Genomic DNA, 27,861 nt, shown 5'->3' with positions numbered 1-27,861 from the left:
GCGGTAAGCAGAAAAAAGAGGACTGAACCGAGGGAGGGGAGGGGGGGGTGTTAGTTTGGAAGTTTGTGCCAAAGCTTCCCCCACCAGGACCAAGTGCTTCCCTCCCTCGTTGGCGACCCAGCTCCGCAGCGACACGGCCATGGTGCCTTCAGGGTCTCTGCCGCTGGAGCTGCCCCAGGTTTCCCCCGACGCTTGAGTCCGGCCAAGAGGCTGGAGGTTGTTCCTCCCGGCAGCTCTGTCTCCGTCTGTCCCACCGGTGTCTGCTCCAAGGCGTCCAGCCAGTACTCCTCCTCCTCCTCCCTCCCTGTTCTGAACGCCTTTTAACTTCTCACCACCCTCCCTCTTAAAAAAAAAAAAAAAAAAAAAAAAAAAAAAAAAAAAAAAAAAACCTCCGACAATTCTCCAACCTCACTCTGCTTCATCCTGCCGGTTCAACTTTCTGCACGACTGACGCACATATAAACCTGGACAACAATAAAGAGCAAATTAATAGGACCTGCTGTCATTTTCTGAAAGATTAGCAGCAGGCAGAACAATGAACATCGCTTCACTGCTCCTCGCCTCCTCTGTCTGCCACTAGAGGGAGCCATAGACCAACATGACGCCTTTATCTCAGACGTCCATTGCTTTAATGAAAAAACCGCTTGAGAAAAAGACAGAAACTTGTATTAAAAATACTAATTAATAGTTTTTAAAGAAAAGCTGCTGCTCCAAGCTACACCATAGAAGATGTCTGATGCCACCACAGAGTGAAAAAAGGTCAGGAGCAGGGGCGGTTCTAGACAGGGGCCAACAGGGGCCTGTGCTCCTTTAGAACTGTTCCTGGCCCCTGTTATGGCCCCTGTACTAAAGACATGATATTAAATTTCTTAGGATGATAAATGCTGACAAAGATACCGTGACTGACTGGTCATTTGAATCAGTTGTATTTTTTACATTTATGGTTTTACCCAATAATAAAATAACAAAATAACTAAAAAATATACAAAAATAACAATAATTAAAAAATGAGGCTGTTTCGTGTTAAGCTCCTGCCGTATTGAGAAAAGATCAGGGGTCTGCAACCTGCAGTTCCAGAGCCACAATTGGCTCTTTGGCTTAATTAATATATTAAACGATGAAATGTTGACCTGTTTAGTTTTCCCCCCCCCCAATCTTTTGTTTTGTGCCCCTGTGAAAAAACACTGGCCCCACCCTGGTCCCCCTGCTAAATTTGGTCAAGAACCACCACTGGTCAGGAGCGCTGCCCTGCTCTCCAAAAGATCTCAGTCTCCTTAGCAGGTCGTCTGCTCTGAGCCTTCATGTTGTGCCTCCAGTCCAGTGCATTGTTCAGGTGAACACAAATGTCTGCGAGAGTCCTCTGGCTCAGGGGTTTCCAAACTTTTCAACCTACAACCCCCAAAGTAACAGAGACAGAGATTGATGGCCCCCTTTTGGCAGGTGGATTTTTTTATTTTTTGGAAATTATGAGAATAAATGCATAAAATTACATGAATAAAGTTGAATTTTTAGAGGAACTCTTGCAAAATAGTGCAGCTTTCCTCCTGCGCTACAATGAGGAATGTTGAGCATCTTGCAAAGTTTTAATTTGGTATCGGTTTCACTAATAAGTAAATACTAAAAATTTTTAGTAGGCCTACATCAAAAACAAATCATCTCACAGCCCCCAACAGGTCTGTCTCTTGGGACCCCCTGCTCCAGCTCATTGTCAGCTAACTTGATGATGATTGACAGTGTGATGGGTCTGCGCCTGTGGAAGTCCACCACCCGCTGCTCGGTTTTCTCTGTTTGGTCAGGGGGTGGTTCCATAGTCCACATAGTCCTGTGTCCATGGTCTGTACTCTGTATTTTAGTCACCAGTGCAGAGGCCGAGTATGACAGACTCATCCGAAAACTTCTAAGCAGCCATGGGTCAGATGATGGAGAATCGTCATCCGTTTATCCGAGGTAGGGTCGTGGGACAGCAGGTCCAGGGGGGAAACCAGACATGCCTCTCCCCGGCAGCATCTTCCAGCTAATTCTAGGGGACTCAAGGCATTCCCATGCTAGATGGGATATATATTCCCTCCAGCAAGTTCAGGGTCTCCTCCCAGTGGGATGCACCAGGAAAAACCCCAAAGGGAGGCACCCAGGGGGCTTCCTGATCAGATGCCCAAACTACCTCAAGGGGCTCCTTTTGATGTGTAGAAGTAGCGGCTCTACTTTACCCTACTCCTCACCCTGTCTTTAAGGGAGCAATAATCAAAATTTCATTATTTTAGATAAAAATAACTAAAAAATACTTTTGTGAAGAACTAAAGGTATCTTTTTAGATGGACTATGGTTAAACATCACACCATCTCTCTGTGTTGCTCACCAGTCTCTAGTTTCAATAGCTGGGCTGGTCGAGCGTAAGTGCACGCTTGTGCACGTATGTGCACGTGAACAGCTGCAACTCAGGGCTAAGCCCCTCCCTGCCCATAAAATTATGCCCCCAGGCACAACATTGCAGAGGGCATACCTATCTGATCAAAGTGTTTTCTTGCTAACAGCTTCATTAGACTAGCCTCGTGAGACCATCCTGATCTCGCGAGCTTTCAAGGTTTCACTCGCAGATCAGTCTGGCTACTCTCCGTTAAAGAAAATTTGGAGCCGTTCACCAAACGAACGTCCAATCAGCGTTGGCTTTGAGGCGTGTTGAGGTGTGACGCAACGAGAAGCGCGACAGTTCAGTCTAAAGAACATGGTGGCTTCAGCCGATGAAACTAGCGTTAGCGTGGCTATCGAGCAAGTTTTATCGGAATTACAGAGTATTTCTTTGCTGAGCTAACGAGCCTTTACCTGCAGCAGCAAGAGTAGCTTGGCTTGTGGTTGTGTTTTCGTCGTCGCTCTGTTACGAGCGACGACGAAGCATGTTGAAGAGTACGTCATATGCTTCGTTGATCTGATTGGTTTATTTGGCCCGTCTATCACCAACATAGGCCAATCAGCTAACCAGTATTTTTGCCCCTTCCCAAAATTACTTCAACAGAAGGTTTCCAGATGGCTATGCGAAGCAAATCTATCTGGCGGCGTCAGGTTATCATTAGACATGTTCCTCCAAAAGGTGATGCTGTTCTACTGTTTTTTATCCTTTTAGAGGAGCTGACTCTCATCCTGGCTGCTTGACACTCAAGAGTGAACTGCTCCAGTGCACACTGGAGGACATGACCAGAAGAAACCAACAGAACCACGTCATCTGCAAAAAGTCGCAATCTTGAGGTTCCCAAACCAGACACCCTCCTCTCCGTGACTTTGACTTGAGATCCTGCTAGAGTACCTGAAGGAGCTTTCAGCTCATGTAATATCCACCTATGACTAAAATCTAAAAGGTTCTTGAAGTTCCTCATTTATAACCATTCAAAGCAACACACTGTGTGGGTGAGAAACAGAGACAATATTATGGACCATTATTATTGCATCAGAAAGCTGTGAAGATACAGTTATGGATCTGTTTATTTCTAGTTTGGCCAGATATTTAAACACATGCATCATGGGCACAAATACATGATTTTGGGCTTATAATAGACTCACTCTTTTTGACAGGGAGACCTATTAACGCAACACAATACATACAGGCTTAAATGTTTGGCAGGTTGCAAAGAAACCCCAAGCTTTTGTATCCATCATTACATTTCAATCTGAAAAACTCACACAGAAGGAAAAGGCAATTAGAAGAATTTTATTGATACAATATCTTAAGAGTTTGGCGCTCAGACCTCGGCAGGAAAAATTCACGCTGAATTATACTTCAATATGCATAAGCAGGCGTATGAGAATAGGGATATTTCCCCCCAGGTCTGAAACTGGTGGTGGAGTGGAGATAAACAAAGTTTGTTCAGTCCATATGATGAACTGTTTGAGCTAGATGTCCAACTTGATAAACACAGGTTTGCATGAACTGTCCATGATGAGCAAGCATGAAGCGACTGTGGAGAGAAAAAACTCCCCTTTGGGAAGAAACCTCTGGCAGAACCAGGCTCAGCATGGCGGTCTTCTCCCGGACCGTTTTAATGAGTGACTGGGAATTTCATGAGAGTCCAGCAGGAATTACACTCTGATAGGGACGAGGCTGAAGGAGGACCATAGGAAAGCCAGGCGAAGCTTGCTACGATGGTGGAGAAGGGGATGGAGGTGGGTTGAAACCGGTCAACAGAGTCCAAACCGGACACACCCAGCCACCGCTTGCTCGCTGAGGAGAAGGCCGAGACAAGGATGTGGAGTTCTTTTTAAGATGAACCCAGGATGCTGACTGGCTTTGAGGAGGAGCAGTTCAAAGCTGATTGGCTTGTGTCGGAGGCGGATGAGTCCCTGATTGATGGAGGTAGGCAATAGAGTTTCTTCAGTTTGAATTTTCGCTTAGCTCCATTATTACATCATTATTGACCATTCTAATTTTCAGACATGGTGGAAGTTATTTGAATTTGATTAGTTTCCAGGCAATGACATGACAGGCATTACAAGTAATCCAGATATGTATAACAAACATACACAATAATACCACTATACACCTATAAAACATGTAAAAAATAATGTGCATGTTGTCACTGGTGTTTAATACATTTTTAGTCGGGGTTGAGGTGATCAGACGCATTCAAGAGTCCATGTGGAGCCAGGAACAAACTGATCCTGTGCCTTGAGGTTTTGCTTCTGATGGACTGCGGAGGGAAGTGACTTGAACAGCGTCGATCACAATATTTCCTGCCCGTCTTAAAGTCCTGTAGACATGCACCCTGTGGGGAGAGCAGAAGGCAGACAATCACTTTTTTGTGGATAGAGATCATTGTCCTGTGAGAACAGACAGGTGTGTCCAAGTGCTGAGTCAGTCTTTGTCTTCAGTGATCCATCCCTTTTGAGCTTTGCACCAGTGCCACTGGCCCTGATTCTACCACCACCATGTTTGACTGCTAGTTGTCTCATATTTTAACAAGGAGGAATGAAATCATCAGTTCAAACCTCCATTTTGCATTCTGATAATATAGCTTTTATTTTCTTGATCTGAAACATATAAGTGTGTTTAAAAAATAAAAAATAAATCTGCATGGAAGCAAATACTTAATCACGGCACTTTCATTTATGAAGAGCTAAATATTTCATGTGTAACATTTAGCTGACCAGTTAAGGTGGTTTAATGTTTCTGCAGGTGTTCTCTGTGCAGCTCAGTTTGCATTCTTTTAAATAGCATTATATCACAAATAGAAACATTTAAATAGGTGCACTTTATTTGACCACACTTTAATATACTGTTCAGAAATTAAAGGAATACTTTTTAATCAGAGTATATCAAAGTAACTTAAACTTCTGGAGTATTGATCTCAACTAACCTAAGTCCAAAAGAACCATCATCAGGTTTAGGTCCATCTGAAGCCACCAGGCTGGACCTCAGTGATGCCCTGGTCAGGATCTGGGAGGAGATACTCCTGTGCACCATCCGTTACCTCATAAGGAGCTCCGATGTAGTCAGACATGTATGTAAAGCACGTGGGGGCCACACAAACTTCTGAGTATCATTTTGAATTGTGTTGTTAAGTTTCTTGGTGACTTCAGATTAAGTCCTCCGTGAGTTGATCATTTTCATTTTCATCAAATGATGTGTCATCCATCTGTTCCCAACACGTTACCCATTCCATATCAGTATGTATATCTCTTTGAAAACACATTGAATCTACAAATGGTTTCCTATTAGGGTATACATTCCTGTTCATTCTTCATAGTGTACATTTCTATTTTTCATCTAAACTGAATAGATTTACCTCTTTGTTATTGCTTTTTCAGTGCGTGCTTCTGTTGCGTTTCTATTGCGTGCTTCTGCCCCTTCGTCCTGCTGCAGGAAGCCTGCCCCTTCCCGCTGCATACCTCCCCACTGACAACAACAAGCAGTATTTGATTCTTTTCTATTGTGAAAAGTAATGCGCCATTGCAATTGAATCAGACGTTAACAGATACAAATGCTCAAGAGATGTCCACTTAACATAACATGTGTTCATAACTGCAGTAGCTGAAAATTTAGATTCCACAACTAGGTGTGAAGCTATGTTAAATGAAAATGGAAAATGGAAAGAAAACTACTGCAAGATCTTTTGGATGCTCTTTTCATTCCAGCTCCCTGGAAACTAAGCTTGAAATCATTGGTTACCTGTCTATGAATAGTAAATAATTTTCTAATCATAAACTGTTGAAATAAATTAAATTCAGCTCTCCACACAGTGTGAATGGAGCTCTTTCAATAAAATGCTTAGAAGAAAAAGCACCTAGAGGACAAGTAAAAGCTGAGACCTGTGTTTACTCCTAACATTCCTGAGAGCAGAGAGGTTCACCAATTCACACTCCAGTCCATCAAATAAAAAGGGGGATCCTCCACAAGCACGCAGCTGTTCGGAGGCCTGGGAGAGGCCACGGCAGAACAAGGAAGTGCACGTGCTGCAGCGTGGGAAAACCAGGCTGTCCGTCTGACGGCGCTCTGCATCAGTGGACCGAGAATCTGTAACTGAATCCAAACAGAAATGACTGGAAACCAAGTTCTGTTCAGAGCAGAAATAAAATTCCTCATATACGGTCAAGTCAAAAATGCTGCTATTTATAATTGCTTAATTGCTCCACTTAGGTCACGAAAAAATGGTATAACAAGAGCACTAGAGGTCAGAGATTATTACCATCCACAGTTGCTTGCCTGCTGCTGATTTTTTAAATCTGGACAGTCCAAGTTCTTTTATCCACTTTCCCTTTCTCCAGCGAATGCCTCATGAAATTAATTTGTAAATAAGTGACCATTGATGCCTTTTTGCATCATCTGTGTAACATTGCGTCTGTACATCCACACCGAACGTGAATTCAGCCACAATGTCTCTACAATGGCGCGCTGTCACTCACCTGACATATCAGCAGCAATTTGCATGGCGGGCGAAAAGCCAGAAATGCTGTAGTACAATGGCTCTATCAAGTGAAGCTTTTATTTTCAAGGTTTACCTGCCACCCCAGTCTTCTCACTCACTGTTCTGCAGGCTAGGTCCTTCCTGGACTTATATCGGTAGAAAATATTTAGTTGAGTCAAACAACTCAAGCTGACCGCAGACCGCCACTATCAGCTTGTCTTCCATGTTGAGTGAAAACAGCTTTGTCTCCGCCGCAGGCCTTCTCCCCACGTCACAGCCACAACCAGATCCTGATTGGTTGTTGCGGCGCTACAAGACACAAAAATTCAGATTTGTTAAACTACAGTCACTGTTGCTTCACAACCATCACAGGTATCACATCCCTGTACCTTGCGCTGTAATTGCCATAATCGCGCCTGTGGCATCGCTAGAAACGTGCCTGTTGCGTCGCATCGCTCCTGTGTTCCACCTGTACGTAGGGATAACCTGTAAATTGGTCTCTCCAGTCGTCAAAAACGCAATCGGTGTGATCGCACCTTAAGCTGTTAGGGATGTGACTTTGTTGACAGAGAGGATGAATTAATCTGACTGGAAAAAGAATGACGCAAAAACACTAATTGGCCAAGGAGAATCTTTGAGTAACCAATTAGAAACCAGCCTGAAATAAGTGCTGCCCAAATAAGGAAGGAGGTAGAAAAAGAAGCCTGTGTGCTTCTTCTCGATGCTAGTTTATCCTAGAACCTCACAACGTCCTTTACCAGCACTAAGGAGCTATAGGGTATCCCACAATCCTTTGCGTGACATGAAGTATAAGCACAGCCCACCTCACGGAAATCACGGAGGTGTAAACATTGTAGTCCATTTTTGGTAAACTGTAGGCCATCCATGTGCGTTTCAGAAGCCTGAAGCTCCCTTCCCCCCATAACAGAGTTCTTATTGTTGACACCATGCGAGGTCAAGGAGCCGGAGCTAGGAGCTATAATTAAGGGTATTTGGTTGGAGCCACTGACACTCATTTGTCTGGAGCCCCTCAGCATTGAAACTTTAAAATTACAAAATGTGATGAGGGTGGTGCATCAAATTTGGACTAGCCATCTAACTCCATTAGATAACAGAAAGTGATAACTTCTATTTTTGAAAAAATAAGTGTGATTATGGATTAAAATGTTAGAAGGGAAAAGCTGTAAGTAAGCTGTGGAGATAACTAATTTCTACCGCTCAGCCTTCTGGTTTGGCAGTTTGTGTCTGATGTGATGTGCTTCAAAATAAACTCTGCAGAGCGGACAGAAAGAGACAGAGTTTAGTTAAATATATTCTGAAGCAGCCAGAGAAAACAGCCATTATTAGTGCAGATGCATTGTGCGCTAAATGTTACCCCACCACAGACACAAACAGCAACAGTGGCATTCAATACTGTCATTGTTTTGTCAGTATCGAATACTACTACTGCTGTTATGTAACAGTTTGCCGAGAAATCTGAACTGATAATTGTTGTTAATATTTAACGCTTAATAGTTTATTAAGGACATTAAAAGTTACACTGTAAAAAAAAAATAACAGATACAAAGTTTCTTTGAATTGTTAAGCTAAAATTGTTTTAAGTTCAGATAAAATGAAGCCTTTAAATATGATGGTTCATATTTTTTCTGAAAGGCCCAAGAAGATTTTAGTAATGTTTTCTATGTCAGGACAAGCCTTTTCTTTTCTAAGCCTTTAAAACCCAATTAATCATCTGAACACTTTTGTTGATTTCGTTTTCAACCAATGAACCTTTGTGCAGCTTTTTTGCATTTTCCAAAGTAATTATTACAGTAAATGGATTTTCCTCTCGGGTAACATGAGTAAAAGTTAATCATGGCAGGAATCCCTCGATCCTCTTCTTCACTTCAGTGAAAGTCTTGCATGTGTTGTTATTAGAAAGCCTCCTCGGCGTGGCCCTCTGCTCTCATAATGACAAATCCTGAGTCAGCAGAGGAATGGCCAAGGTACACATTAAATGCCCTGACAAGGACCAGCACTAATGAGCTCCCCAGTCCAGCCTTCCTCTCACCGCCTCCGACAGACAGACTTTCAGCTCCTCCCTGCTCGCTTCGCCTCGCTCCATCTCACTCTGCCTCTCTCCCTCTGTGTGCACTTCTAAACAAATTACTCTCTTTATCTGAGCCTCAGCGGGGCTCGCCTGCAGAACTGGCCCGGTCAGTGCGTGGATCTTCTGGGGACGAAGAGCTGCTCGGAAATGAAGAGGGAGAACAGGTTGGTTCGTTGGATCTGGTGGGCCGTGGTTGTGACAGCTTTGTTCCTGCTGGGCTTCAGCATCGGTGAGATCCAGATACACAACCTAACACAAAGTGAATTGTTGGAGCTTTTTTTGCTTTTGTTACAGTGTTTGAGTGACGTTCAACTTAATTAAATGGTTTTTGCTCAGTATTTACTACATTTGCCCTAACAGTTTCAATACAGAGAGGCTAAGTTGTTTTTTTTGTCATCAGAGTGTTTTGTGTAAGATTTGTGAAGCTGCTTAGCCTCAGTGTGGCTTGTAGTGTGTCACCGCTTTGACACATTTCATATCTTTAGTAGGTTAACACCCACTGCCTATAACCACAGCTGTGTTAGAAATATAATACTGGTGATTTTCCATCCAGGAAAATTACCAGGACCACCCCCCACTTTGAGGTGGGTGAAGAATTAAGCAACTTAATCCAAATGAAACACAAGAAACCGCAAACAGTGCATCAGCATTGCATCCTTTGCGTAGACACTGGCAAAAAACTTTATCAGCTGCAACACTGTTATAGAGCTCAGAAATTACAGTGAAATGAATAAAGTCAAAGAAAATGTGAGCTGTTGCCCCTGCTTACATACAAGTTAGAACTGCAGCACAGCTAGCTGCCGCTGGAGGATAGAAAAGTAGCAGTAATTAGATTATCTGTTTATTGATTTTTATGGGGGGGGGGGGTTAGCCTGTGGACACCATGTATTTAATGTAACTTTTCTGTAGTTTTTAACATTTATTTCCTGAAGATCATACTTCAGGATTGGCAACGACTAGCCATGCTGCTAGTGTTTGAAGTGTCCTCTGAGAAACTGTTGAAAACATCACAGAAAAGGTGTTATGTTAGGTGTTCCCACACACAAAAACAGTGCACAACATGCAGTATGCCCCGCAATGCTCGTACTCCCTACAGATTTAGATTTAAAATAGCCTGACCTTTGAATTTTAGCAGCATGTTTCTCCTAAATAGAAGAAACAAATAGTTTGGAGTCTCCCAGCCAGAGTCCTGACTTGATTCTGACCAAAAACCTTTGGGAGGACCTAAAAATAAGGGTGATGGTAAAGAGACCCTCAAACCTTGACCTGGGGATCATTAGCAAAGATAGATTATTAGAATACCAGTGACCAGGTGATCAGCAGTTATAAGAAGATGTTTCCACTGATTATTGGGGAGGGTATGAATAATTCAATATGTCTATTGTGATTAAAATGTGAGTAAAACAGAGGTGTTCCCTTTTGAGAGGTGCATTTTTTTAATGATATGAACAATTTGGACTCTAACTCTTCTTATTGCCATATTGAAAGAAAGAATTTTTTACGAATACTTATTCATCCACATGAGAGTCGCTAATTTTTCAGACATGCTTCATTTGTTTGTATGTTCTGTAGGCTGGTTTGCAAAGCGTTCAAACACAACTACTGAGAACCACGAGGCCTCCAGCAAATACCTTGAGGAGTTTTTAGATGAAATGCAGACGGACCAAATCAGAGAGCATCTCAGGTATGAGAAAATCGCTTACAAACCAGACTGTCTGACTGGCTTGTGCATTCAAACGAGAGAAGACACAACTCCGGGCTGAGTTGTATTACATTTCCAAATCAGATATCAGGAACAGCTGACTTAGGCCACAAGACCACATGGGTGTCACAGTGACTGTCCTCCCCTGCAGGAAATTAACCCGTCTCCCTCATCTGGCTGGAACTGAACAGAACCTGAAATATGCAGAGCAAATCATGAAGGAGTGGCAGGACTTTGGATTGGACTCAGTGGAGATGGTGCCCTATGACATCTTGTTGTCCTATCCCAATAAATCCCAGCCAAACTACATCTCCATAGTGGACCACATCGGCAACGAGGTAAGGAACGCCCCTGTAAACAAGATGTAGCAGGAATGAAGTTTTACTTGTAAAGACCGCATGTTTTCTCTTCTGGATGTTCTGTGTTCAGAATACCCTTCCCCGTGTCTTTGTGCACACACTCAAAAACTAATTTGACTGCATTCCTGCATAACTGGAATATATTGTGTGAGGCAAACCTAATGTACTGTTTTTAGCACTGTGAAGAAAATACCCCCTCACCGCAATCACTTCAGAGCCAAAGGTTGCCGATTCTCTCACAAATTTGAACGATGTGGCCAATGCAGCCCAAAACTCCGACGACCTCACTGCGTGTCTGCGGAGTTGACAAAGCTGCAGACAGCATGCGGGGATCACAGACCACTTCAGGCAGTTTCTCCTTCCCCCTGCAAGCTTTCACTCAGGTCCAAGGTCCTCTTACAGTTTCCCTTTGAGATAAACCCCTGCTTGTGTCTTATGACACAGATAATGATACGGCACAAAGACTACAAAGACCTGGGACTGTTGTTGCAGCATGCTGAGATACATGAAGGAATTTGAGCGAAATCAGGATTTACATTCAAGATATCTCAATAATTAATTTCAGCTGATAACCATCTAGCTAAACTGCATTCATGTTAACTCTTGATCATTTTGTCTGGAGGCCCATAGCTTTGTTTGCTGTATGTTAATAAAATTACAAATCTGTTTAAGCATCCACCTGTTGTGTAAAACGTATTTGCTCTCTTAAAGATGTTCTGTTTTTGCTTGTTTTTTTCTAAAGTAGATTAGTAATGATTTTGTTTATTAATGGGGAAAACTATCCAAATCAAAAAGGCCTTGTATGAAAAGTATTTGTCCCTAAATCTAAAAAAACGTTGCATTTCGAGCAACAGCCGCTATCAGCGTTTGCCATAGCATCTTTGTGGAGGAAATTTGACCCACTCTGCTTTGCAAAATTGTTTTAGTCAGCCACACTGGAGGGTTTTCAAGCATTAACTGCCTGTTTGAATCCATGTTACTGTGTCTCAGCTAGATTTAGAACCATGCATTTACAAGGCCACTCCTAAATTTGGGTGGTACCAAACCTGGTAATTCAACCAAGCAGCAGCCAAATAATTACACCGCATCCAAGAAACAAGAAAATGGTACGAAATTACCTGCAAATAAAAACTGGTTTAGCCAGTTGTGCAGTTGGTTGCACTATTGCCTTGCGGTAAGAAGGTCCTGGGTTTGAATCCTAGCCTGGGGTCTTTCTGCACGGAGTTTGCATGTTTTCCCTTTATGTGTGGGCTCTTTCTCTCTGGGTACTCTGGCTTCCTCCCACAGTTCAAATACATGAATGTTAATTGTGTTCTCTAAATTGCCCTTAGGTATGATTGTGTGTGTACATGGTTGCTTGTCCTTTGTGTCTATGTTGCTCTGTGACGGACGGGCGACCTATTTGGGTTGTCCCCTGTCTCTTGCCCAATGGCCCCTGGAGATACCCCTGCACAGATAAGCAGGTATACACAGTGGATGGAATGATGGGTATTTCTTTGAGAACAAAGAAAGGTTCAGATCCTGAAACAATAATGCAGCCTTATGTCATCTACCACCACCAACGTTTTTCTCTTTTGCTATGATTTTCTTTTTTTAGATTTAGCTTTACATGGGATGCAACAGATCCCACATCCCTCAAAAGGTTTCTCTTTTGTCTCAACGCTCCACAGAATATTGGGCAAAACATTTTGGGGATTATCGAGATGTCTTTAAGCAAATGTGAGACGGCTGTTGTTGGTGAGCAGTGGTTTTGGCCTTGGAACCCTCAACTTTTCCCAATATCTTTCTTATTGTCCAATCATGAAAATGCGCTCCAAGCAAGGTTCCCCACTGTTTCCTGTGTTCTCCATATATGGATAATGTTCCTCACTGGGGTTCCCTGGAGTCCAACAGGCTTTGAAAGGATTTTGTGAGCCTTTCCAAACTCATGTGTTTTCCTTACTTTGGTTTTCATCTGTTTTGAACATTCTTTAGTGGATGTGCTTCTTGTTGAAATCTTTTAGCGTACTTCACGTTGTCATACAGTTTCTGATTGAGTGATTTTCCTGATTGTACAGATCAGACTGTAAGGAGTTGCTTGGAAATTTGAACTTAGCTTTCAAAAAAAATTGTTAATCACAGTTTATTTATGATTTCACAAATAGATCAGTTCCTTATTCCCATTAACAGCTAGATTAATCATCTTTGTCATTTTTCAATAAAAAAGAAGAAATAAAACTGTATGTAAAACAGGCAACTAAACAAAACCACAAGGAAGGTACAGATGGGACGAAAGGACCAGTAAAAAATTCCGGCAATTGAACTCTGATGACCCAACAGCTGAATGTGAAGCATGTTCCAGAAATATGCCTGAACTGATTGACTAATTGATCACAAGTGATGCTAAAACACACAAGGGAAAAACACAAAGACAGAGAGTAAAAATAACCTGGGACATCGTGAGACCAAGTTAAAAAAAAAATTAAACCCCAAACCTAATAAACTTGAGGATGAAGAAGAAACTTGTCTTAATGAGTTAATCTGCTTGTTACGTCCTTAAATAATCAGCAAATCAACAGTTCTCTGCAAAAAAAAGGTTAAATGGACAGAAGTTTTCTTCCGATTCATCAGTTTAGCCTTAATCTCAGTTGATTTAATCTACATGTGTTTGATCTGCTGTTTAAAAATACGTTTCTGATGTTGCTACGTTAGTCGCTATTGACCAAATGCAGCGTAAAAAGAACATTGTGCTTAATGCAGTAGAGTCAAAGTGCAACTATCAGTACTCTTCTTGTGTCTTATGTCTTGGGCAGTAGAGTTCAAAACAAAAATTTAAATGCAGATTATAAAGTCTATTTTATTGAGTCTTTTTACACCAAACAGCGTTCTGTAGTATACTATCGCATCATACCTATTTACAATGGGTTGTATAAAGATGCGTGAGATTATATTGCACAATACAGTGTTGTTTTGTCACATATTATATCATATTGTATTGGATCGTATCGTATGTTACTTTATTAGCCCGTGGTGTATAACATTGTATCGCTTTTGTAATGTGTTACAACATGTTGTATCAGATTGTATTACTGTATAATAGATTGTGTTGTATTGTTTACTGTTGTGTTGCACCGGTTTACATCCAGTCATGTAAAATCTCACGCCGTCTTTGTCAGGTTTTTAACACCTCCTTGGCCGAGCCGGCCCCACAAGGCTATGAGGACATCTCTAACATTGTGCCTCCATACAGCGCCTACTCTCCCAAGGGACATCCACAGGTACATTCAGATCCACACACACTGATGCTAAAACAGAAAGCAGAGCAACCCAGATATGCGTCCTCTTTCTTCTATGTCTCTTCAGGGAGATTTGGTGTACGTGAACTACGGTCGAACAGAGGACTTCTTCCAGTTAGAGAGAGAGATGGGCATCAATGTGACAGGGAAGATTGTTATTGCCAGATATGGGAAAATATTCCGAGGCAATAAGGTATTTAAAGATGTCCTCTGTAGTCAGCATGCTTGCATTAAACTATGACTTTTCAATATATTGTATTTATCTCTTAACATTTAATTTTCCTTATAGGTTCTCATGACATGGCTGACATTAATAAGCACTCTCTCATTTCTGTCTCAGGTGAAGAACGCCATGTTAGCCGGAGCGAAGGGGGTGATTTTGTTCTCAGATCCTGCAGATTACTGGGCTGCGGGAGTCCAGGTAACATGTTATGAAGCTTTAGAAAACCCAGTCAGACTAAAAAAAAAAAAAAGCAAGAAATGTATTAGTCATTCTCCTGACCTCTTGTTATTTACCCTCTGAGACATCATGAGTGGGGGAAGAACAAGAGACACAAACCAACCTCTGTTACTAACTTAGCCTTACCCCGATGGCTGGAACCTGCCTGGTGGAGGAGCTCAGAGAGGAAATGTTCTCAACCTGAATGGAGCAGGAGACCCCCTCACACCTGGCTACCCGGCTAAAGGTGTGTTAGAAAGCCTCCTTTAGCCTGCATGAGTACATAAATTGTTAAGCAAAAAGTGCTGATATCCCCTGAACCTTTCTATTTTTGGTCACAACCACAAAGAAAGCCACAAAATCCGCCCCAAGCCATGTAGGGCAGCACAACACACTTGTGGAATAAGATGATCTGTTCAAATGTGACCAAAATGGTTGTTTTGAACAACAAACAAAAGGATTTGTGTGGTGGAAAGGTAACATAAGGCCATAACCTGAAAACACCTACCTCACAGTGAAACATGGTGGCGGGGGATTGTTTCTGCAGCAGTGACAATCTGACCAGGTCACTATCCACTGGAAAAACTAAAAACAGGGTAATACAGTAAGAAGGCTTGCAAAGGACTTGATGCCAGAAACGAGGTTTCATCTTCCAGCAGGACAACGAGCCTGAAGAATTGCAAAGGAAGGGTTTAGACCCAAGCATATTTGTGTACTCGGGTGGTTCAGTCAAAGTTCAGACCTAAAAATCTGTGGCAAGAACTACAATTTGCAGTTCATACATGTTCTCCATCTAGTCTATTAGGGCTTCTGTTACTTAACAAAAAATAACATGCCTCTGTATGTGCAAAGCTGGTGGAGATATATAGACTTGCAGACGAAAATTTGCAGTAAAAAATGTGTGCAATTGTACCCATCTAAGACTTTCCTTTCACTTTACAAGGACACATTTGGAAAAGTTATGGGTGCAAGTCCTGGAAATCTATGGAAAGGTTAGCGAAGGAAAGTAATTAGTACAGTTTATGTCACAGATCTGTCTGTTTCCATCCAGAATACACCTACAGACTCGACCCGGAGGAAGGAGTAGGACTTCCCAAGATTCCTGTTCATCCAATCGGCTTTCATGATGCAATTCACCTCTTGAAGTAGGTTGCATCCTTTTCCCCAGATGATGATCCTGTGGTTCTAAATAAAAATAAACAGTTTAGGTCAAGAAGGCAAGGCAAGGCAAATGGCAAATTTATTTATATAGCACAATTCAGTACACAGACAATGCAAAGTGCTTTACATGATTAAAATATAGCAAAATAAAACAGAATAAGAGCAAGTAGGAATAAAATATAGAAAGAAAATAGAACAAAAAAGTGGTGATTCAGTTAACTAGGACAGTTGAAGGCAATTTTAAACAAATGTGTTTTTAATCTTGATTTAAAAGAACTCAGGCTTTCCGCACTTTTACAGTTTTCTGGAAGTTTGTTCCAGATAATTGGAGCATATGAACTAAATGCTGCTTCTCCGTGTTTAGTTCTGGTTCTAGGTATGCAGAGCAGGCTGGAGCCAGAAGACCTTAGTGATCTGGATGGTTTATACGCTGATAACAAGTCTGTGATGTATTTAGGAGCTAAGCCATTTAAGGATTTATAGACTAACAGAAGTATTTTAAAGTCTATTCTCTGAGATACAGGGAGCCAGTGTAAGGACTTTAGAACTGGGGTTATGTGCTCTACTTTCTTAGTCTTAGTGAGGACGCGGGCAGCAGCGTTCTGGATCAGCCGCAGCTGTCTGACCCACTTTTTAGGCAGACCTGTGAAAACACCGTTGCAGTAATCAATTCGACTAAAAATAAACGCATGGATTAGTTTTTCTAGATCCTGCTGAGACATCAGTCCTTTAATCCTAGAAATGTTCTTCAAGTGATAGAAAGCCGACCTTGTAACTGTCTTTAGATGCTTTTGAAGGTTCAGGTCTGAGTCCATCAATACTCCCAGATTTCGGGCCTGATTAGTGGTTTTTAGCTGAAGCGACTGAAGCTGTGTGCTAACTTTTGATCTTTCCTCTATTGGTCCAAATATTATTACTTCAGTTTTGTTTTTATTCAATTGGAGAAAATTTTGGCACATCCACGTATTGATTTCTTCTAGGCATTTACTCAGTGCCTGAACTGGTCCATAGTCACCTGGTGACATGGTGATGTAGAGCTGTGTGTCGTCTGCATAGTTATGGTAGCTGATGTTGTTATTTTTTATTATCTGGGCTAGAGGGAGCATGTAGATATTGAAGAGGAGGGGACCCAGAATGGACCCTTGGGGAACCCCAAATGGGATTTTTGTCATCTCTGATGTAAAGTTACCTACTGATACAAAAAAGTCTCTGTCCTTTAAGTAGGATTTAAACCAGTTGAGTGCTGTACCAGAGAGGCCGACCCAGTTCTCCAGGCGTTCTAACAGAATGGAGTGATCGACAGTATCAAATGCTGCACTAAGGTCCAATAGAACCAGCACGGTGGTTCTTCCACAGTCTGTATTTATATAGATGTCATTAAACACCTTGATCAGGGCGGTCTCTGTACTGTGGTGAGCACGGAAACCTGACTGGAAAACGTCAAATCGGCTGGTCGTTGTTAAGAAGGTGTTTAATTGTTGAAATACAGCTTTTTCAATAATCTTACTGATAAAGGGGAGGTTTGAGATGGGCCTGTAGTTCTGGAGTAGAAGTTTGTCTAAATTATTCTTTTTCAGCAGTGGTTTGATAATTGCTGTTTTTAGGGACTGGGGGAAAACACCTGACAGGAGGGACGTGTTTATTATCTGAGTCAAATCAGACATTATGACAGGTAAAACTTTTTTAAAGAAAGCTGTGGGGAGAACATCAAGACAGCATGAAGAGGAACTTAGCTGCTGAATGATCTGCTCTAAGCTTTTGTAGTTTATTTGGCTGAATTGGGACATTTTGTCAGGATAAGTTCCAGCTGAGTACCGCTTTGGTTCTGGAGCTGGTGTGGATGTACAAACTGATCCTCTAATTTTTAGGATTTTCTCAGTAAAGAAGTTAGCAAATTCGTTGCAGGCCCTGGTGGAGTGGAGTTCTGAAGCCACGGACACAGGAGGATTTGTTAATCTGTCGACTGTGGCAAATAAGACACGAGCGTTATTAATGTTTTTCTTAATGATCTCAGAGAAGAAAGATTCTCTTGCATTTTTCAGTTGTAAGTTATATCTGTTAAGTCTCTCTTTATAGATGTCATAGTGAACCAGGAGTCTGTTCTTTCTCCACCTGCGTTCAGCTTTGCGACATTCCCTTTTTTCACTTCTAACTGCTGGAGCATTTCTCCAAGGAGATTTTTTCTTCCCGTAAAAAACCTTCACTTTAACTGGAGCAATGCAGTCAATGATGTCTGAGACTTTAGAATGAAAGTTATCTACTAGCTCATCTACTGAGTTGCAGCCCAAGGTTGAGGTAGCAGAGTAAGCTTGAATAAAATTTTCTGTGGCATTGTCCTTAAATAAAATTTTCTGTGGCATTGTCCTTAAAAGAAAGTACTCTTTACATATCTGTTGTTGCTGAAGTATTTGGATGTATTATTTAAAATGCATACTATGTATGTGAAATGTAACAGAAACATGGGGGGACAGATTCCTCCCAACAATTGGAAAGGAGCTCTGAATGTGTCCTACAAGACTGGTCCAGGCTTCACAGAAGGCTTCAGGAGCCAGTAAGTATTCCTCTGAAGTTATGGTTCTGATACTGAAGTTGTCATCCTGCAATGAGTTGATACTCACCCCCCCCCCTCTAACTTCTTTATTAAAATCAACATCTCTCCTGTTATAACTGTGCTGCTACCGCTTCAGCTCAGTCTCCACTCTCTGCCTCCTCCCTCCGTTTGTGTTGCTCCCGATCCAAATCGGTGACCCTCTGGTGGCAAGCAGCCAGCCGATGCACAATGAGGCCTCTTGTGCCTCCTGTCTGCGACACACATTCATTTTCACACATAAACCCTACATGGAAACAGCATGTTCCACAACCAAAACAAAGTTCAGAAACCAAAACGAATGCTCTCGCTCCCACCGTGTTCTTACAGAATAGCTTTGTGCATGTAAGTGTGTGTTGCTTCTCTTATGCCAGTCTCGTAGTTGTCCTCTTATTTATGGAAACAGTTTCTCACAGCAGGCGTTTTGTTGTTTTACTTGTCTGTGTTTGGATCCCGTTTTGTCGCAGTAAGGTGCGAATGAACATCCACAGTAACAACCAGGTAACCAGGGTCTACAACGTCATTGGAAAGATCAGAGGAGCTCTGGAGCCAGGTACTCATTTATTTTGAGCCAGCCCACGAAATACACCTGTTAACACCTGTCTGTTACCATACGAGGGTGTTATTAGAATAAATCTGATGCTTGCCTACAGATTTACAGTCAGAGCAGGTTTTATGTCAGGCTAGAAACCTTTGTAAAAAAAACAGTGTATTCAACTCATATTTTAATTCTTATTTTGCAGACAGATATGTGATTCTGGGAGGGCACCGCGACGCCTGGGTGTTTGGAGGAATCGACCCGATGTCCGGAGCAGCGGTGGTCCATGAGACTGTGAGGAGTGCTGGAAAGCTGCTCAAAAAAGGTACAGCTTTTTCAAACGTGTTAAACAAAGAACAAAAGTGTGAGCGATCGATTTTTCAGCGTCTCCTTGTGTTTGGGTGGGGTGTGTGTAGGTTGGAGGCCGAGGAGGACTGTGATATTTGCCAGCTGGGATGCAGAGGAGTTTGGTCTTTTGGGCTCAACAGAGTGGGCCGAGGTAGCGTGGGTACAAAAAGTCACATATATCGGCTTATTGACGCGTAGACGCACTGACTGAGCTCCGTCTATCCCAACAGGACAATGCCAGGCTGCTACAGGAGAGAGCCGTGGCCTACATCAACGCAGACTCCGCCATAGAGGGTGAACATGGAGTCTGACTCTGTGCTCTCTGTCAGAAATGACAGATTCAATTAGCTTTAATCTGGCACATGCAAGCATTTATGTCCTTTCAAATTCCAGGCATGTACACACTGAGGGTTGACTGCACTCCATCGCTGCACACGTTGGTGTACAACCTCACCAAGCAGGTGAGCACAGCCTGTCTGGTGTACGCGGTTCTGATCAGAGATTCACACAAGGGCCGTGACCATTACATTTGCAGTTTTGATGATATAAGTGTTGTACGACAGACCTCTTCAAAGATTTTTGAAAACAAGAGTGGCGTGCACAAGTTTAAATTAACTTAAAGCATTAATTAACAAGTAATTTATGTTTAATTAGCTACGTTTACGTGGACAAAAGTAATCGGAATTAAGGGCCGATTGGAATAAAAAGCATTGTGTAAACAAGCCAATCGGAATATGATGATTGGATTAAGCTCAATCGGAATGAAAATATAATTTGAATGAGAAGGATGGTTTATGCAAATTGATAATCCACTCAACGTGCATATTAACGCTTGTCAGGCTCAGGTTATTCTAAATGTGGTAAACTGACCCGAGTACGCATGTGCAAATGATGTAAACCTGACGTATTTCTGCATTTGTGAGTGGTGGAAATACGTCAAGAGGTACAACCTTGTGTTTGAAAGTTTGGGTCAAATGGAGGAAACTCACAGAATGAATACATACACGAATGGGAAAATTATTCCAAACATGCAAATTAAAACTGGGTTTTTGATTGGATAAAGCAACATGGCATTATGCTTTTGAAAAAGCTCCAACATTCAACATATTGAAAAAAATATAGACCAGGCTTAAAAGCCAGGTACATAGAAGAAAGGTAGGATGACCTTTAATTTAAGTACACCATTTCTGCCACGAAGAGTGATCAACTACCCTGACAGAATTATGCCGGGAGATCACTTACGACCACGAACAGCTCGTTAAGGTAATTTTAATCGGATGCTAGAGGGAACAAATGGTAGATTTCAGGGGGGGAAAAATCTAAAATGTCTTGTTTGTTTGTTTTTTATTTATTGGTGTTGTTTGTTTTAGGATTTTTTTAACCCCGGAAAACAAACAGTTCAGATAAATGACAGTCTAAAATAAATCTAACAGCTATGTGTTTAAACCATTGACCAAAACTGTAAATAACGTATGTCTGCCATTTATTTGAATGTCTTATCTCCTTGTTTTCCTTAAATCTTGTCTGCTTACAGTTTTCTTTCCATATTTCTGTGCAGATAGCAAGTCCAGAGGAGGGAGAGGATGGAGTTTCTCTGTATGAGAGTTGGCATAAAAGGGACAACTGGACCAATGATCGTGATGCACCCCGGTAGGAAATCTCAGGTTTTTCAACAACTAGAGACTGTGATAAAGCAGTAATCATAAAATAAAATAAAAGTTTGCAGTGTTTTCACCCACAATATTCCATCATGAAAACACTTTATTTGATGTGTCAGCAAAGATAATCTCAAATCATAGAGGATGAATCTTCACTTGATGTCACTGAGATGCTGAAAGAGCACTGATGCCATATTTTTTTTAAAAACTGCATCAACCTGCTTTGAAATGATAAGCACCGAGCATCCTCGCTACAAACCTTAAATATGTTCATTGATTACTAAACTTTTACGGTTTTCACACTTTAGCTCATCCAAACAGACACTGGCCTCCAAAGGTTCCATAAGTAAGTTAGCAAAGTGATCAAAAGATGGTGTTTCCAACCACCAACACCTGTTATCAGAAAGGAAGCTCCAGCCTTATAATTGCAGCATAAAATAGCGCCACCTGCTGGCTCAGTTAAGGCACAAAACTCTAAGGTTGTTCTGCCAAAAGGTTCTCATTACAGAAGGCTTTTAAATGTTTTACCAATAGCATTAGTGGAGTTGTTTAAGCTTAGTAAGGTTGTATGAAGGTTCAGGCTGTAGCAAGATCACTTGAGTACATTAACATCATTTCTGTTTTTGTTTTTTTTAAATACCAGCTGTATTTTCTTGACTGTATGGATTTTCCTTGAAGATCTCCTGAAGACAATGTATCTCAGGATTTTCTCCATTTACTTTTGCTAGTTTTTTTTTTCACAGAAACCCAAAAAGAATCCAGAACAATGATGTTAGACTGTGGGGGTTGTAACAATTATAGTTTTTAGTGTTTAACTCTTCCCACACGTGCCTTTTGTTGTTTTTTTATGCTTTTTGAAGCATTCTCACCATATATTGAATTATTTGTTTATCCAGGTAAGAAGATTGTACTTCTTATTTTCTGGGAGTCACGGAGGTGTAATTTGATAAATGTTTAACCAGTCGTCTAATTCTATACAACTGGTATTGCACTCCAGGCTGTTGTAAAAAGCCATTGTTTGAATGCTTCCTGATGGAGAAGAAAATAATGGAATCGAAATCAAGATGAACCGAAGAATAAAGTATGATTACGATGAAAAAACAGTGATACTTTTTGCAAACTATTACATTTATGTGATGACTTATTCGATTCAAAATAGGCAAAATATTGAAAATTTCTTGGACATTCCTGTTCAGTTATTAAATACCTATAAAAATTATAACATTTGTACAAATCACTGAGTGAATATGTTTTCCTTCCTGGTTTGATTTAGGATCAGTAAGCTCGGGTCAGGCAGTGATTTTGAGGCCTATTTCATCCGTCTGGGAATCGCTGCAGGGAGAGCCAGATACACTAAGAACAAGGTGAAACCCCTCATATTGTTCTAAACATCTAATAAAAATTGGTTACGTTCAGCAAACTTCTTTCATGTTCTGGTGTATTTCAAATAAGAACAAAATTTGAGCTAAAAATTTTAGCCTATTCTTTTTTTTTTTTTTTTAAAACCGCTTGTGTTGCACTGCATAATTTATCTGTTATCTGCATATTCTAAAAAGTTTTCTTTTTCTATACTATTCTATATTTTTAGAATAGTAGTGAAAGGAGCCCAGATAATGCCATGTATTTCAGTTCTGATCTGACTTCAGAGTTATGTCTGAACAGGTTTAAAATGACATTTTTCAAGCCCTCTCAAATGTTCTGTATGCTTTGTGTATCCATTCAGAAAACAGAGCGCTACAGTAGCTACCCCGTCTACCACAGTGTGTACGAAACCTTTGAGATAGTGGAGAAGTTTTACGACCCCACCTTCAGGAGGCTCCGGGCCGTGGCTCAGGTAAGAGGAGGTCTCATCTTCCTGTTGGCTGATTCCCAGGTGCTTCCTCTTGATGCTACTGAGTATGCAGACTCCCTGAGGAAGTACGCACAGAGCATTGCACATCTGGCCCAGGCAAACGCAGAACAAATGCAGACGTACAAAGTGTCATTCGGTGAGTTTATGTCCATCTTTATCCGTTGATACTGATTAGGCACTTCCGCTGAGTGTTGTGTAATTCGATTGTGTGTTTACATGAGTTTACAGAATGTTTTAATATATTTTTTTACTTTATTTTAGAGCCTCTGTTTTCTGCGGTGGAGAACTTCACAGCCGCAGCCAGAGATTTCCAAGAGCGTCTGCAAACTCTCAACACACAGGAGTAAGAGCCGAAACGTTATCTGTGGTTAAACAGAAATCCTGCTTGGTTGAATCCACTGATTTATATAAAAACTGAAATTGTTGTTTATTTTAACAATGATCTCCAGTGCAGGGGTATTTTCTGTGTGTTAGTCCTCTACAGGTGCGAATGGTGAATGACCAGCTCATGTACCTCGAGAGAGCCTTCATCGACCCGCTCGGCTTACCAGGCAGACCCTTTTACAGGTTAGCTCCCTTCACGCCTACAAGTTTGTGTTACAGAGTAAATACAGACATGATGACTCTGATCACTTGCTACAAGTGTGCGTTCTGCCGGTTTTGGTTCACTTCACATGTAAAGTAACGTAATTTTTACTGTGCTCTATTGTCATTTACATAGGCAACACTTTTCAAAATAAAGGTAATGCACATTTATCTAAATTCCAAAAAAAGTAAAAAAATAAATGTATTAATTAATTCATAAACTGGACTTTTTTCCGAAGTTTGAAGACATTTCGCTTCCTATCCAGAAAGCTTTCTCAATTCAAAATGTCTGGAGTAATGTGGAGCTCCAAGCTTTATGGTACTGCCCAACAAAGGCCTTATAATGGCTTAGATAACATGCAAATTGAACCAAAACTGGTCCATGCCTCTGCAATGGGGAGTCCATAGGGTCATTATTGGCCTGGCTTACAAGAGCGATGTTTTGATAACTCCTATGGGGGTGAGGATTGAGGCGATGATTGGCCGAAATCAACCCCCAACCCACAGGAGGTAGCTCTCCTGTGTTGAGCCATGCGTCTGTGGAGAGGATGTTTGGTTTCTCCAATATAAAGATCAGAACATTCCTCACTGCACTGAACTGCATACACCACTCCGCTCATCTTAGGTTTGGGGAAACCTCAACATTGAAGTGTATAGGAAACCCACTCACACAGACCAATATCTTATTTTTGACTCACACCACCCACTGGAGCACAAACTTTCTGTCATCAGAACCTTACAACACCGGGCCGAGCATGTCCCAACTAAACAGAAAGGAAGCACAAGGAACAGAAACACATCAGAGATGCCCTAAAAAAACCTGTGGGTACCCTAACTGGGCTTTTGTCAAATCAGCAAGAAAATCCAAAAGACCCGCTGCAGAACATAATGGTGAGAAGAATAAATGAAAAAACATCGTTTTTCATATGTTGCTGGAGCCTCTGAAAAACTCAAGAGGATTTTCTCCAAACATAAAATCCCAGTAGATTTCAAACCAAACAGGACCCTCAGACAGAGACCGGTGCATCCCAAGGACAAAACCCCCAACAACGATCATGACGACTCCCTATTACTAAGGGGTGGACCTGTTTAGGTTTAGGTGCATGTTATCTAAGCCATTACAAGGCCTTTGTTGGAGCTTCACACTAGCTTTCTGGATAAGAAGCGAAACGTCTTCAAACTTCAGAAAAAAGTCCAGTTGTTTTGGGTTTTTTTTTTACTTTTTTGGAATGACCATGACCTGGATGACTGAGAATCTTCACCAGCACATTTATCTGAACACATAAGAAAAATATGTTATAAACCTTAAATCGGCATACAGTGTTTTCACAACTGAGAGCTCCAATCAGGGCAACATCTGGACATGACTGTATATCGAAATATTGACAGTCATGTCGATATTTGGCACACATATTCATGAGAATATGTGTGCCAAACACATATTCTCATTTGTGTTTGGCAATGAGTTGGCAGAAGGAGCAGATCAGATGCCCATAGTAGAAAATCTTATTTATTTGTTTTAGCTTTGAATCATATTGTGTTGATTTTGAGATGAACAGGGACACGCATGCTCTGTTAATGGCGGCGTATTTTTAGTCCAATAGTTCTCACCACCACTATGTCTGAGCAGACCAGAGCCCAGCTATTAACTGCTTGATAACTCAGTGAAATGAGTGTGTGTGTGTGTGTGTTCATCATGAGTATTTCAAATAAGGACACCGTGTCATTGTTTGAAGCACTTACAAAAAACCCAGGAGACAGATATGAATTGAACAGTCTGTTGAAAAGGGAGGATTCTGGAAGGTGGTCAGATAGTTGATGGTGGGTCCTTCCTCCCTGGAAGGAGGAGAGAGTGGTGAGTGGATAATTGTGTTTTCTAGAGAAGATGAGATAGTGTGGCAGCTTACTTTCAGAAAGAAGTGTGTTAAATCTGGAGGAGGTTAGTAGGACCCGGGGCGGCTGTCTGAGCTGGTGTGCCGTGCCGTAGTTCGTTGGAGTACTTTGAGAGGCGGTAGACTGAAGAGGATTAACCTGGCCGGCTGTGGGGTTAAGATCCAGTGGTTTGTCATGGGTGAGCTTTGTCTTCAGGGGGAGATCAGGAGGACATCTGATGGTAAACCAATAACAAAAAGAAAACAGCCGAGGTTGACGCTTGAAAAACCCTGGAGAACACAGAGGTACCACTAGGGTTGACACTCAGGCGTTAAATGACCGGCAGCTCCTTTTGCTCCTCACAAGGGGCCTGATGATTCTCAAGTAAATTTTAGATAAAAGTTTAATTAGCTAGAATATATTTATTTAATAGGCAAGGCAAGGCAAATTTTTTTATATAGCACAATTCAGTACAAAGACAATGCAAAGTGCTTTACATGATTAAAATATAGCAAAATAAAACAGAATAAAAGCAAGTAGGAATAAAATATAGATAGAAAATAGAACAAAAAAGTGGTGATTCAGTTAACTAGGACAGTTGAAGGCAATTTTAAACAAATGTGTTTTTAATCTCGATTTAAAGGAACTCAGGCTTTCCGCACTTTTACAGTTTTCTGGAAGTTTGTTCCAGATAATTGGAGCATAGGAACTAAATGCTGCTTCTCCATGTTTAGTTCTGGTTCTAGGTATGCAGAGTAGGCTGGAGTCAGAAGACCTGAGTGGTCTGGATGGTTGATACGCTGATAACAAGTCTGTGATGTATTTAGGAGCTAAGCCATTTAAGGATTTATAGACTAACAGAAGTATTTTAAAGTCTATTCTCTGAGATACAGGGAGCCAGTGGAAGGACTTTAGAACTGGGGTGATGTGCTCTACTTTCTTAGTCTTAGTGAGGATGCGGGCAGCAGCGTTCTGGATCAGCTGCAGCTGTCTGACCCACTTTTTAGGCAGACCTGTGAAAACACCGTTGCAGTAATCAATTCGACTAAAAATAAACGCATGGATTAGTTTTTCCAGATCCTGCTGAGACATTAGTCCTTTAATCCTAGAAATGTTCTTCAGGTGGTAGAAAGCTGACCTTGTAACTGTCTTTAGATGCTTTTGGAGGTTCAGGTCTGAGTCCATTACTACTCCCAGATTTCGGGCCTGATTGGTGGTTTTTAGCTGAAGCAGCTGGAGCTGTGTGCTAACTTTTGATCTTTCCTCTATTGGTCCAATTTAATGAGCCCCCCCCCCCCTCAGGAGCCTTAAAGAGGCTGACTACTGTGTCTCCTCTCACCCCTGAGCATGCTTTCAAGAAACACACAAATGTGTTGTCTCAGATTCCTCCAGTAGATTCTGTAACACAATGCTGTCTTCTTTTTCCCCCCTCATCTCTGCGCTGTTTTTCAGGCATGTGATTTTCGCTCCCAGCAGCCATAACAAATATGCAGGGGAGTCTTTTCCCGGGATATACGACGCACTCTTCGACATTGAGAACTCAGCTGACCCGGAGAAGGCCTGGCGGGAAGTCAAGCGTCAAATCAGCATAGCAGCATTCACGGTGCACGCCGCTGCCGTCACTCTGACCCCACCTGCATGAAAGCGCACAAACCTGAGGACACCGGGATATCACGATGTGATGAGACTGTATTTTATTTAATTTCATTTCAACACACTTAGGCAGAGCAATCTCTGCACTTTATCAGGTCCGTTTTCCAGACCTTGGTGACAGCTGTAATTGTGATCACGAAGTAAAAAGGTGGTGTTTTTTTTTTTTTTTTTTGGTTGTTTGTACTCAATTGTTTGCTGCAAGAAACAGTTAAAAGAAACGGAATAAACCAGTTCAAATATTCCAAAATAAGTCACTCTTGATGTTGTAGTTTAATGGTCACAGAACAGGAAGAATAAAAGTTACACGGCAGTGAATTCATTATGTTTTTTTAGTAAATTACTTGTATTAAATCTATTAATTTTAGTGTAACAAGGCTGTAATCATTAAAGCATTAATTCATAGATACATCCAAACAATTGTCGATGTCTGTGGTATGGGGCACTTTATTTGATTGATCAGATTAAACAAGAACATTGTCAGACAAAGATGCTAAGCAACCACTTTCTAATATTAGTTTCTAATATTGGCGTTACACACCAGCAGTGGGATCCCTTAACGTGTTTAAACATGTTGAACCAATGTTCAGCACAGGAGGGAGCCAGAGTCACAAGCTTAGTATTTTCAAAAGTCTTTTAAACTGTTATGTCATAGTAATGATCGATTATTACAGTTTTTATGTCATTGTTGTTCATGTAACAGCTCTCCCTTGAAAATGAGATCACAACTCACGAGACATTTACCTGTATAAACAAAGGATTAATGATGATGATGATGATGATGATGAAGAAGAACAACCAGAAACTAAAATCTGAGGTTTTCCTGTGAAAAGGAGCAGAAGCAAACATTAATTGT

General features: G+C 41.4%; 2 protein-coding genes across 3 annotated transcripts in view; one reads left to right on the top strand and one right to left on the bottom strand.

Moving 5' to 3' along the window:
* Positions 1-338, bottom strand: part of LOC105923451 (NADPH oxidase 4) — a 31,507-nt gene extending 31,169 nt beyond the window's left edge. The window contains exon 1 of the mRNA XM_012859436.3: positions 85-338. Coding sequence (XP_012714890.2) covers positions 85-141 — 57 coding nt within the window. The 5' untranslated portion in view covers positions 142-338. The remainder of the gene's footprint in view (positions 1-84) is intronic.
* Positions 339-8,969: 8,631 nt separating this feature from the next.
* On the top strand, positions 8,970-27,414 carry naalad2 (N-acetylated alpha-linked acidic dipeptidase 2). 2 transcript variants are annotated; one of them, XM_012859433.3, is made up of 20 exons: positions 8,971-9,208; positions 10,552-10,663; positions 10,833-11,019; positions 14,196-14,297; positions 14,383-14,508; positions 14,656-14,736; positions 14,896-15,001; positions 15,806-15,899; positions 18,371-18,466; positions 18,970-19,055; positions 19,246-19,365; positions 19,457-19,539; positions 19,619-19,682; positions 19,782-19,849; positions 20,947-21,038; positions 22,320-22,410; positions 22,770-23,034; positions 23,160-23,241; positions 23,373-23,465; positions 26,808-27,414. In XM_012859433.3, the coding sequence occupies exons 1-20, from the start codon at positions 9,127-9,129 to the stop codon at positions 26,995-26,997; spliced, it is 2,220 nt and encodes a 739-aa protein (XP_012714887.2). In that variant the 5' UTR covers positions 8,971-9,126; the 3' UTR covers positions 26,998-27,414. The 2 variants fall into 2 exon arrangements, with proteins under 2 accessions (XP_036005820.1, XP_012714887.2); XM_036149927.1 differs by lacking the exons at positions 23,160-23,241; positions 23,373-23,465; positions 26,808-27,414 and having other exon boundaries at positions 8,970-9,208; positions 22,770-22,880; positions 22,951-23,034.
* Positions 27,415-27,861: the final 447 nt, after the last annotated feature.

The sequence above is a fragment of the Fundulus heteroclitus genome, chromosome 18 (genome assembly GCF_011125445.2).
Source record: "Fundulus heteroclitus isolate FHET01 chromosome 18, MU-UCD_Fhet_4.1, whole genome shotgun sequence".
Classification (NCBI taxonomy): domain Eukaryota; kingdom Metazoa; phylum Chordata; class Actinopteri; order Cyprinodontiformes; family Fundulidae; genus Fundulus; species Fundulus heteroclitus.
Note: the sequence above shows the minus strand (reverse complement) of the source record. Positions and strands in the feature narration are given on the sequence as shown.